The 12963-nt window shown below is 40.1% G+C and overlaps 1 protein-coding gene across 1 annotated transcript; it reads right to left on the bottom strand.

The window, feature by feature from the left end:
• Positions 1-740: 740 nt before the first annotated feature.
• LOC135473790 (uncharacterized) lies at positions 741-12957 on the bottom strand. Its single transcript, XM_064753683.1, has 8 exons — positions 12893-12957; positions 8305-8486; positions 4788-4923; positions 4333-4422; positions 2597-3773; positions 1814-2094; positions 1337-1428; positions 741-971 (listed from the first exon to the last, which is right to left on the bottom strand). Exons 2-6 carry the CDS (start codon positions 8368-8370, stop codon positions 2025-2027), a joined length of 1539 nt encoding a protein of 512 aa, XP_064609753.1. The 5' UTR covers positions 8371-8486; positions 12893-12957; the 3' UTR covers positions 741-971; positions 1337-1428; positions 1814-2024.
• Between the last annotated feature and the right edge of the window lie 6 nt (positions 12958-12963).

The raw sequence follows: 12963 nt of genomic DNA, 5'->3' as shown, positions 1-12963 counted from the left end.
CATTTCAGTTTGTTATTGTAGGATAAAAACTATTATTGATTATTTATTACACGGAACATAACCCCATCCTGTAGGTACATATTCGCATAGGATGGGCTTATGTTGGCCAGCATCTCACAGACGCTGGATTCGTTTTTGTCCAAACACACAGTGCCATCGACTGAAGCAAGAGAGGCTTACTGAGGTCCGCAGTCAATCTGACACGTAATATGCAAGGCATGAAAGTCGAGTCATATATGGAAAGCACCAGACATGGCCCAGGAAATAACATTTCATGTCTTCTGAACCAGGGTAGTGTGTTTCCGTATGTGTACACCATGTAGTATCCAAACAGCTGTAAGAACGCAAATAGAAGTTATAGCATGGTAGGTGGTTAAGAAACCACCACACTAGGTATTAAGTCTGGCTTAAGGATGACCATTTTAACAAGCCTAGTATCCAAACAGGATTAAGCATGTCCTCTATACGTCGATATTGCGTTTAGCGGGATTGCTGTATTTCGGAACATTCGAGGCCTTTAACGACAACGTTAATAGTTGTCATAACAGCACCTTGTCGTAAGTTTGTAATTCCACTGTTTCAGCATAGCTGTCATCCCCGTCATTGCATCGTCAATCCTCGAGCCAATGACTCCATTGCTTTCGAAGGGCATGTCTCTCTGTTATGTTGTCAAGCCACCCTGGTCATTTGGCAACGTAACCTCGTACAGTCGCGCACAACTCCTTTCCACAACTTTTGAACAGAAAGGAATCCCCAGACAATCTCTCTAACCGAAGCTGTCCCGCCATTTTTTTAAAGATTGGCGAATCACGACAGAAGATTTTAAAGAATTGTCCCGCGTCGCGTGCATAGTAATGATCCAAATGAAACATCCTACTGCGATGAAATGGACCGTAAAATCAAATCCAAGATGGCAAAGAACGTCAAAATACTAGCGCCCAGGTATAGAGATAGCGATCCACCTATATCACCTGAAAAGGCACATAAACAAACATCTTCAGACAAGATTTCCCAGTATCTTATTTATCGAAAACACTTTTGGAAATTGTCTTTACTACTATAAATACATCTGAAAAACAAAGTGGTGACGGAATTTTCACGCATTTTATGGAAATAGCGTTTGTTCATTGATTTATATTCTCATAAAGGATTCCTTTTTTCCAAGCTCCAAGATGGTGTTATCATTGAAAGTTAAACGGGATGTTCAAATTTTGTGGACATGGTTACATGAGCTTTGTATTTCAACATGTGTTTTCTGACAATGATATTTGTAGGAGGTCGGGATCAGATGGTGTGATCAGATTCTACGTCATGAAGTTATAATAAGGTAACTCACATGAAAGATCTATAAATCCATACGACCTTCTCTGCATAATTTGTGTTTCCGTCATATCTTGGAAAAATACATCCAACTGCAAGAAGTTGTTTCTGAAAGACGAAAGACAAATGAATGTGTATTCATTTCAATTCATTACTAATACACATGGATCAAAATCAGAAAGCTTCAAAATAGACATTCAGTGGATTGGTTAAGCACTTTCGACTATATGTGAAATAAATGGGAGCAAGGCTCAAAACGTTAGCAGATATAGTTACTTGTGCTTAATTAATAACCTACATCATTCTTACTTTAGAACGGCCTAACACAATTTTCTATCCTGCACAGATAAGCCGATCAAACATTCCCGACTAGGAGTCTCCTAAATAACTAAATAACTTCATCTTTATAAAAGAAGTATCTGTTATAATGAAGGACCTATCAGTATTGAGAACTGACTGTTTAAATCTATAAAAGTACAACCTATATACATACTGGTAAAATTTAGCGTTTATCCTACAGCCTCTGGTGTATTCTTGTAAATCCATCTGGAATGCTACAATGTCCGACAGCGCCTCGTCCATGCGCTTCATGGGATTCTCTAACAGACGATGGAAGCCGTCGAACTGAAGCGAGTCTCGCAGAGTGTTCACGTCATCGCGAGAGTCCGGAGAGAAATCTTGAAATCTCACCAACAGCGGTTCGCTCAGGTTAGCCAAGATGGAGGCCTTTTCGTGCAGGACAGCGATGGAGGAGACAATGTCGTCCAGCAAGTTCTGAAGCAGTAAAATATTCATATGATTTGATGTATTTTATATCTGGAATATTTATAACACGTAGCATGCAAATACAACATGCACCACGCCTACATGTATTTGATTTTTTATTTAGCAAATTTATTCGTGCGCACATATTTCTCATCCCTATCTATATGTCAATACCTGTTTTCTGTGTTAAAGAATCACGCTTTACAAATTTCCAATATTCTTTACACATAGTCGAAAACAGCAGCTTCTCCTGAAGTCTGCTGTACAAAAATGTACTAAACCTTAAGCTAGAGTTAAATCTTAATACCAATCATGTATCAATACAAGGTAAATTGCACTTTAATCTAGACTCAAATAAAATGGGACTTGAGCCCTAATACAAATCAGTCCGAATTACCGACGGGTACTAAAGGTAGTCATCCAAGAGTACAGCACTTAGGTTAGTGTTGGAAACATCTGTAATCAGAAAATTGACATTTCTGTTTGAAAAACTCTTTCAAAACTGGCTTACCTTGGCTGCTTGTATCTCATCTGTAAGTCTGTCCCGTTTAACAGGCTGCTCAGCTCTGATCGTGTGATTTCTTCATCTTCATAACGCACAGCTATTGCCGATAATTCCAACTGCAGCCTCTCCACATGTTCACGACTATTTTTAAGCCAGGTCTGTAAGGACTGGAACGACTCTTGCATATCATGTCCCTTGGAGTCTAAGAACTGACCAGCCTTTTCTATGTCACTGTACATCGCCACAATGCTTTTCTTGTGTGTTGCGTATAACTCGGAGAGCTGATGTAAACCTTCCACCAACAGCCTCACTGGCCCTTGTTCCAGCTTTTTCACAGATTCGAAAAATCCTAACAACCTCGACTTCGTTTCCTGTTTGTGTTTGCGGCTATGTCGGTCATGATGACGCAACAAATGACTAATATTACGGATTTCTCCGTATTTTCGTTTCAGGTCGCTAATCAGCTTGGACGTTATGTTCATTATAGTCCGTGTCTTTTCGTCATAAATCTTGAACGAACTATTGAATTCCCGGTATTTTTGTCCGTAACCCAGAACCAAATCTTCCCGGAATCGCTTTACTTCCTTTTCAATTTGTTCCAGCAATGTACCAGTCACAATTACGTCATATCTTTCCAAAGCCAGACGACCTAACTCTTGCATGATTCCGCTCAAAGTCTCGTTGATACGGTGCTCATTTCCATTGTCAATGTGCTCAATAATGTCCTGCTTGCTCAAAATGCTCTTTATCGTCGTCTTTAATGGCGGCGATAAGAAGTGGAAACCAGCGTGATTGCCGTGGATAAATAAATGGGAATGAACGCTGACGCTTTTATTTAAGGAGGTTATTCTGTCTTTTAAATTCCTCAGAGTATTGTCGTACTCAATCCTGTGGTTACTCAGAAGCTTCAGGGCCGAACAGAAACTCCCGTTCACTAATTGTAATTCCCAGGAGGTCTCGTTCAGGATGAGCGTATCATGAATGAACGTGGTGAAGTCCTTCCTGTGGTAAGTATCTCTGGCCTTCTGGAACCGTGCCGGCAGTTCTGGCAAGTCTTCGTTCAGCGATAGTACCCGACTCTCCGCGGCGTACAGCGAACTGGCGGCCTCAGACAAAGATACGGCGTATTCCACTCTGTGGCAGCTTCTTAAGCATGGGCACTCCTCGCGATGAATGGGGACACCTAAACAGTCAGGATAAATCAATGATGTAAACGTTCAATCCCAAATGATGGTGATTACAATCTTCGAACTCGGCAGAAGTTGAAATGGCTAAATGCTAATACCAAGAGTAACAAAACCAAAGGTTTCGTTATAACCAAACCAAACAAATCGTGCCACCCATGAAGTATTTTGCTTTGCCTGTTGACGTGAGGAAGGTTATCTATGTCAGACCTCCTCCAGCTCCTTTCCACCACACCGAAGAATCAGTGATATATACTGACATATTCACAGATTTCAATTCGGGATTCAGTAAATAGAATATTACATAATTTAGTTAAAGGATTTATTTATAGTTAATGATTGTGGACATGCATTGGAATGGTTAGGTAGCGCGAGAATATTCACCCAATGAAAACTCGTTATTAAAGTTCTATTTCGAGCGTTACATTGTTTAACTGACAACAGAAATTACATTGTTTTTATTTTCTCTCAATATGCCTGATTTCAACAAAATGCGATTACACTCTTAAAAATGATCAATACTCGGACTGAAAACAATGTTTCTTCAGAGAAACTTACCTGAGAAATTCCTGACACATGTAAAATAATCTTTCACGGTACACAGGCGCAACGACTCCTTGGGCGCATCTGTGGTGTCTCTTTTATCATCTGCAAATAGAATTATTCTCTTAAACAACATATCAAGATATTTATTGATAAAGTGATATTTTATTTCACTAATTTGTCAATGTCTTTTCCTGGAGTGCCTTCCAGAACACTTCAGCGACGGATACATTATAGATACGTTTTTAAGAGAAATCAAAGACATCTGCATCATTTTTGTGCATTCCTGTATTTTAATTCGTATAAGTTAATATCTTTCACCTTTAAAGGTTAGAGCCTTTTAGCATTTTACATATACTAACTTTCTGTGATGAAATTATGAAAATGTCAAACTGGTGGGATATAACAAATATAAACGAAAAGGGGAGTTAACTGCCGACGCTGTGTAACATGCAGTAATACAGACTTACGTCCCCTGATACGTGTCCTGTCCAAACCACAGTTACAGTAATGCACGGACTGGTTCTCGGAACAATCCGCCGTCTCAGGACTAGGTTGTGTTGACTCACCGGTGATCAGATTATTAGTTAACGCCAATGTATGATACTGCAAAAGGAAGAAAAGCAGTTTCTGTTTAAATATTTCCTTTTTTTTTTTTTTTATAAAAGTGGGTTTTACATTCGATTACTGCAACAATACCTTGAACAGTCTATGATAGTTTTGATTAATATGACTATCGTTCGGTGGATAAACACACTAACACGTGCGAATGAATGTGGGTATATAGTTCACTGTCCTGTCATTGTACGTGATCGGAAATGGGATAAATTAGGTTCTAGGTTCGAATCCAGATCTCGCCATGAAGCTCGCCTGGAGGCCATAATTAAGGGGTAGATGATGAACGGTGGTTTACTCCGTTCTTGACCAAAGTTTAAAACCTAGTCAAAAAATAAATAATATTTATTACATAAGTTTCTGCTGGTTTATGGGAAACACATAATTCGGACGTCATTCAACGGTAAGAAAATTCATTGGTCGAATAATAATATTTAAATATTTCAGATTGAACTTGTCTTGATGAATCATCAGTGCATAAGAGGACCTGCATAGAAGGGCCTATATTCCAATGATCTTTACACAACTTACACTAGAACAGGATGTCAATTACACAGGGACCCTGCTGCCATATAACTGTCTCACTTGATAACTGTTTCAGAGATGGTAATTATGAACTTCTTGTCATATTTCAGTTGTCTATAAAACTGTAAGATGATTCACTTGTGATGTACAGGGAAACGGATGGAAAATGAACATTTGCGGCAAAGTAATGGTGAAATAGAGCCCCAAAAACATGACCTCGAGCCATGTGCAAGGCTTATACTGGGTCATATTACCATCCACGTATTGTTGAGTTATTGTCTGAAAGAGCCAGATAAAGCCACTGCAATTCCATGTCCTCCGCATGGACGCGTTGACTGTAGCGATATAGAGGTCTGGCATGTTAGCGCTTTGGATTATTGACGAGGCACTGTCCGCTATCTTCTGTATCATATTCGCTAACAATACATTCCGGCTTAATGATACCTTTTTCTCCGGTCGAATTGGCCAATTTTAATGACAGTGTAACTTAAGTCGGGCCATATCGACACTGAATAACGGTCGTGATTGGGGTCTCCACTCTCCTCTAATAGAGCTGCTTTGTATTCACTGCTCAGCCCGGCTCGGCCTGTATTGCTATTTTCGCCGACACGTTATCCCGCAAAATTACTGCAACTCTAAGCCTCTTTTATCCTGTCCAATAATTAAAATCCCCGAGCAAAGTCGCGGATTGAATTGCCTTCCATATGAAATCTGCAGGGAAGAGGTTTGGGTCTCTGCCACTTAGCGCTCGGCAATCCAAGCTTAGCCTTTGGATTGATAAACCATTATGGTTTTCTCCTAGATTCGGGCATACAGTCTGCTGGGAAGTGCCCATCGCCTCGACCAACATCATCCAAGAAAGCCGGACAAGTTTGTAACACCACTCGAGGATCTAGCTCCGCTTATCCTTTTCTCATCACATACTAGACGAACTGCTGAGAGACGTGCTGTAATTCCGACGGAAGGTTCACCAAGGGTACTTCTATCTCCTATTGGCGAAAACACTTATTTTAAATCTTGCCTATACTATCAAATACAAAGAAATCCCGTCATTGTGGGGCGAACTTACATAAGGTGTATGGTACTTTATGTATGTATGTATGTATGTATGTATGTATGTATGTATGTATGTATGTATGTATGTATGTATGTATGTATGTCTGTATGTATGTATGTATGTATGTATGTATGTATGTATGTATGTATGTATGTAAGGGGCCTCCGTCGCTCAGTCGGTTAGCGCGCTAGCGCAGCGTAATGACCTCCCAACAATGCGGAAGCCTCCCAACAATGCGGTCGCTGTGAGTTCAAGTCCAGGTCATGCTGGCTTCCTCTCCGGCCATACGTGGGAAGGTCTGTCAGCAACCTGCCGATGGTCGTGGGTTTCTCCCGGGCTGTGTCCGGTTTCCACCCACCATAATGCTGACCACTAAGTGAAATATTCTTGAGTTCGGCGTAAAACACCAATCAAATAAACGTATGTATGTATGCGTGTGTGTATAGATGTATCTATGTATGCTTTGTACTTAACAATTTTCCAGTCATATGACGACGAGGAGTCATTGGGTGTGCATGTGTACATGTATCAGGGCGAGTTCAAGCCACCAAAGTGCTGCCGCCACTGAAGTATCATGTGTCATGTGGAACGTCGAAGACATATCACCCTACCCAGTCACATTATACTGACACCGGTCCAGCTAGTCGTGTTTCCTTGATTTATTTATTTATTTATTTGATTGGTGTTTTACGCCGTACTCAAGAATACTTCACTTATACGACGGCGGCCAGCATTATGGTGGGAGGAAACCGGGCACAGCCCGGGGGAAACCCACGACCATCCGCAGGTTGCTGACAGACCTTCCCACTTACGGCCGGAAAGGAAGCCAGCATGAGCTGGACTTGAACTCACAGCAACCGCATTGGTGAGAGGCTTCTGGGTCATTACGCTGCGCTAGCGCGCTAACCGACTGAGCCACGGAGGCCCCGTGTTTCCTTGAGGTGGACGCCCAAACCATTAGGCCACCGAAGCAGCCCGTGTAGCATATTGCAAGCCTTGACTATTTTGTTTTCAATAACATGGCTTCTATTAACTCATCGACTTCCTAAAACAGAGGCTGTCGTATTAATTGATATAATTCATATGTAACGCCAAATTCTACGCGATAACCTATTAAACATGTACGGTTAAACATTTATACTGATGTCGAAGAGGACAAAGTGCTCTCTATATGTAATATAAGTTTCAATTATTATTTTTATTTGGACGATTATTATTTCGATTATTATTTCTTCCCAAAATATGGCTGCAATGTCGAAGAAGTGGCGTTCAGACGTAATCATTTCTTTGGATTATGTTTACAAAGGCTATGTAAGAAATGGTAAGATAAAGTTTTGTAGCATAATACTGCTAGAAAGGCGTACAAGACACAAGCTTGAGTTAACAAGTTAACACAGCCGACCAAAACGTTCCCGTGTTGTTATGTACCTTACTGAATTTTTGCTTGCACACTTATGCAAAGGTTTATCACATTTTCTGAATTTATTTATTTGATTAAATTTGGTGTTTTAAACATTATTTAAACATTTTGACTTGTAGGACGGCTGTCAGATTTATAGATGGAGGGAATCTATTCTTCATCAATCGACAGATTCTTGACAACATTACATAACTTCAAGCCATGGTTAATATATAAATTTAAACGGTTTGATCAAATGGTGCAGATTTGCAATTGCTCCAAAATATTTGGTAAAAACTAAAAAAATCGTGTTAAGGACATTACGTACAAACTGTTTTCCTGAAAATGCCATTGTGGCTTATGGTTTGATCTTTAACGTACGTTTACTCACCTCGTAACGTTTGATCCCCAGGGAGGTGTGGGTGCCGACGGCCACGTTAAATCCATCTGCCAACATCCGAGGAGGTTCCGTGGGGTCATGGACGGCCACCTTAATCCCGACCGCGGTGCGTGGGGTTAACAAATACTCATACTGCTCCACATTGATCACAAACGACAGACCGGATGAGGGACCTGGAACCAAACAAACACAATGTGTCAATATGGTATTTATCTATATATGTGCATGGCTTGAAACTCAAGAAAATTTCACCTGCTTTTTATAAAAGGTCACAGGGGCCACGAAAGTAAATCCAGAGCATCGACGACAATGTGATGTTTGGCAAATGAAGCTAATATTGTTTTTAGGTACATGAACCCAAACCAAGCTAGCCTTAAATCTTCTTACGAACTTAAAACATTCTAATACATGAAAGTACACCTGAGTCCTCAAGAGCTGGTTTTGAACTAACCACTCCACTGGTGATGATGTGACTGGATATCAAACCTTTTGCTGTAGTCTTTTTAGTCTTGATTAATGCCCTAATGGTTAGTATATTCTCCATGGAGGATACCGGAGAGGCTGGAATAAACCATCCACCTTTGGCATGCGATATTAGGTCATTTGGTGACAGACTGGTGGCGATGTAAGACAACGTGATAAAGCCACCCACCCGTTACATCTCGCGCCTGAGAAATACTATTCCAGCTTACTATAGCAAAATTATCACCATATATATTAGCCAGTTTCAAGGTGAATCAAAAAGTTTTACACGATAACTTTATTAAGAGAGCTAGGAGGAAGAAAATGAAGAAAATACAGGACCTGTGGATAAATGGTGTTTACTAATCAGTCATGTAGAGTAAGTCTATACGGAAGACAAATCGAATACTACAGTTACGTTAAGGTTCCATGTCAGATATCTGCAAATTTGATTTCGATCTTATCTTATTCTATAAATAGCTGAAAATAATTCTTATAAAAATAGAAAATATGTACATATGTAAATAAAATAATGTAATTATGTTCTAATACAAATGGGTGGACTAAATGTGCAGATGTCTGTCTAGTTCCCAAATGTGTATTATCACGTAAACGTACAACGATCCTCACATATATAACCATCTAGAGAACCTTATCTAATGTTTTGTTTTTAAAATATCATATTTTGTACAACCGCATGTCTAAAGAAATGTAACCGAATATAAACAGTAAACGGCATTGAATGATCTGACACTGTCAGGAAACTATGTGATAGTACAACATTCTTGTACTATGTCATAGTCTGGGTCATTAAGATAAAACTACACGACTTATGACAAATATCACATTAGGATACTATTTTTGTTTTGCTAAAAAGTTGCTGTTGCCTTAGTTTCATTAGTAAACATTGAAGAGATGTAATTTATGTAGAAAGTGAAATACGAAATTAAACCCATCCTATACACAAAGGCACACACACTGGGGTTGTTTGACAAAAGGCTCCTCATTTAAAACAATGGTAACTCTCTTATACACCCATGCCTTATGTACTGTTTATACGTGTATATAGAGAAGAAAAAGAAGAATGACGTCTTTCCTGGAACAACGTCACTAGGTGTGGACTCTGGTGTAAACTGGATGAATGACTGTTAGATGTTTTGATGACAATCCGGAAACGAGCCACTAATTACAGGTAGGCCTACAGGCTAGTACAACCGATTTGGCAATGACCCAATTCTGATCCTGTCGGGTACAGCACGGAGGGAAAGGGGTGGGAGGGTGAAGGCTGCGTCTTTCTCGGTGCTGCTTTTGTATCCGCTTTTATTGTATGGCAGCATATCTGTCTTCGTTCTTTTCGTCGTAAACGTCTTCCGGGTTTTCACATCAGCCCTTGCTCTCAACTGTTCGCATGCAGTTAAACAGAGCTAAACACTTAGCGCTGCGCGAAAACGTCACGCTGCTTAAGTGAATAGGCACATTATGTCTAATTGAAGCCGTCTACTTTATTCAGGGGATGTTTTACAAGGTGTTTGGCCGGCCGCCATAAAAGCGTGTGAAGAATCGTGGAATTGTATGGGTGCTCACACGGAGTCCGGTAGCCGCTCACAGCGCATGACACATTCATATGAAAGCTCGGCTCATAAATAAGCCAATCCTATGCGCAGGCACAGCTCGTTGCCAACAACTAACAGCCAATGTTATTACTCGGCCGAGGCGTTACCAATTTGGCTGTTTAAAGAAACATTATCACCATAACACAGCGGCCTCGTGAATTGTGTTGAAGAAAAAAATAGCACAGCAGAAATATGGAAGGTCGTATATTTCGCACAGAAGTCAGATGAAGATTGAAAGTAAAAAAAAATTAATATTTTGTGGAAGACAACGTTTTATGGTAATATGAATGTGGTATGGATTGAATAAACTAAATGAATTTCACGCCAAGTATTAATTTTTCGGATTTGCCTAAGCTAGGTCTCTTTATGCACGAAAATATCTCTTGAAAAACAGTGCTCGGAAGTCAAAAGGAAATTGCTGTTTTTGAACGCAAGCGATGACTCAAACAGCAATTTTTACATCATGCTCTTTGTCACAGCGACATTTCACTCCGGCCAACACTGGAATCTGCTTTTTTTTACGACACCGGAAAACTGGGGGCCGGGAAATTTCTCTAAAATGTGGTTTCGTTTATACATCAGACGGATTATATACAACAGACAGATTTGAAAAGCACACTGACGCATCGTGTCTGTGTGCATTAAGTCACTAAAATCATCTTCCTTAGTTAATAATGAATGCAAAGCGAAGGAGACATATGCTGTGCCCCATTTGATATTGAATATGTAAGTGAATTTTTTCAAGTAGAATACATTTGTGGGTATTTGCATATACGACACAATCGCTGATGCATATCGTGTTATTATTTGGATGCAGTATCTCTTACAAATGTCTTGTTTGCACAGCTCTCTAGCGGATGACATTCAACGCGCATCTGGATGGTACTTAATCGGTATTTACTGCCCTCGCTGGATCACTGTGAGTCTGCAGATATAAGTAATTGTGAAAGTGGAAATGGAAGAAAGATGTATTCTTCACGTATCATTCACTATTGCTTAAGGGCGTTTATTCAATGCGGCTAATGAATCATTGGGAAAATGTGGAGGTTGGGGGAGAGGAAATGTTTAGTTTTTGAAAGATGTGTTCCATCATGTGTCCGTGGAGAAAAGAAAAGCAAACGTTTACTGCAGGAACCGTGTCTGATGATTGATACTTGATGACAGTGGATGACGGCCAGAGTCAAATGTTTGCACAGCATGGTGTTAAGGCTGTTCCCAGGACAAGCCCGCAACCCACCTGCCTGTGTTCACAGGCTGATTTCCAGGATGGACGGGCTTGTCTTCTCCACTAGATTCTTTCCGATGACGGTGTTCATCTATCGATCAACACTAATGCATTTCACTAATTACTTGCCTGTCACTGTTTATCGGACACTCCGGCTATGAAATCAATTAGATGAAAAGCCGAGTAGAGGAAAAACCCCATATACTCTGGCTTGCACAGAAAACAAGTCAGTGTAAATAAAATATATACTCGTGTGAAGCGTGCGAAGAAGGATGCAGCCAGCACGTAAACCATAGCTATTGAGTCTGCGCCCCGTAACACACCATCGGCGGAAAACAGTAGGTTTTGATGCTCAGTACAACCGGAGAGGTTTCATATGCCGCCAGTCCTGCCGGGACACTCCATTATAACAGGTCATTATTGCAAAACCATTACTGCACAATAGTTTTAAATACTAGGTTTGGTGGCGGTGTTGGCTGCAATTATCCGCGCACAGAGGTAATAATGTGTAGACTGAGCTCCATAAGCGAAAACTCGTCTATAACAAAAGAGGTATATTTTACAAAAAACAATCTAAATTGCCTCCCAATTGCCATAAAATTGTTATTACTCCCATGCATTGTTCTCCATAGATTCAATGACGGGTATCATATCTTTGCCTGCCTCCACGAATAGCATACAGTTATAAAAACTATTATCGCATGATTCTGTTGGACATTACTATTATGCCTTAACCTCTCAAACCACACGGTTTATTTTTCCCCATACAATTTACACGTGGTATCATCTCCAATACCCACCGATAATAGGCAAATACATCTCGTCATTATTACACACTTTATTGTCTTCAGCGCCATTTTGACATGCTTGTGTTACCTACCATTGTCATACAACATTCTGAACTCCCTCCAGAAAAGTTTCCAACGAGAATGGACACTAATGTAAACCGATATTCATTGTATACCTCTCTTGAATAATATCTTTCAATTTCTTGCTTGCTAGAAACGTGTTATTTCATTACCAAGCACTAAGCGCGTCTAAGAGTGTCGAGAGAATGTATATAGGTGACTATATGGAAAGCCAGTTCAGTCAACCGCAGTGTAAAAGCGGTAAAAATCTTTGGAGATTTTCAGTTTACCGAAATTTTATTACATTTTCCTTATGTCCAACTTGCATTGTGTTTATGTCGTATTTGTTTCGTGAATCCGTAAATCATATTAACACACATCTGTAATGAGTAGTTGGGTGTATGATTTATCTGTAATATTACAGTACCCACCTGGAACGTGCACCTGTCTCTTTGCCTTCTCGTGAAACTTGAATGTATAACACAACCCCACATCTGTGACA

Source organism: Liolophura sinensis, chromosome 8 (assembly GCF_032854445.1).
Source record: "Liolophura sinensis isolate JHLJ2023 chromosome 8, CUHK_Ljap_v2, whole genome shotgun sequence".
In the NCBI taxonomy this organism is placed as follows: domain Eukaryota; kingdom Metazoa; phylum Mollusca; class Polyplacophora; order Chitonida; family Chitonidae; genus Liolophura; species Liolophura sinensis.
Note: the sequence above shows the minus strand (reverse complement) of the source record. Positions and strands in the feature narration are given on the sequence as shown.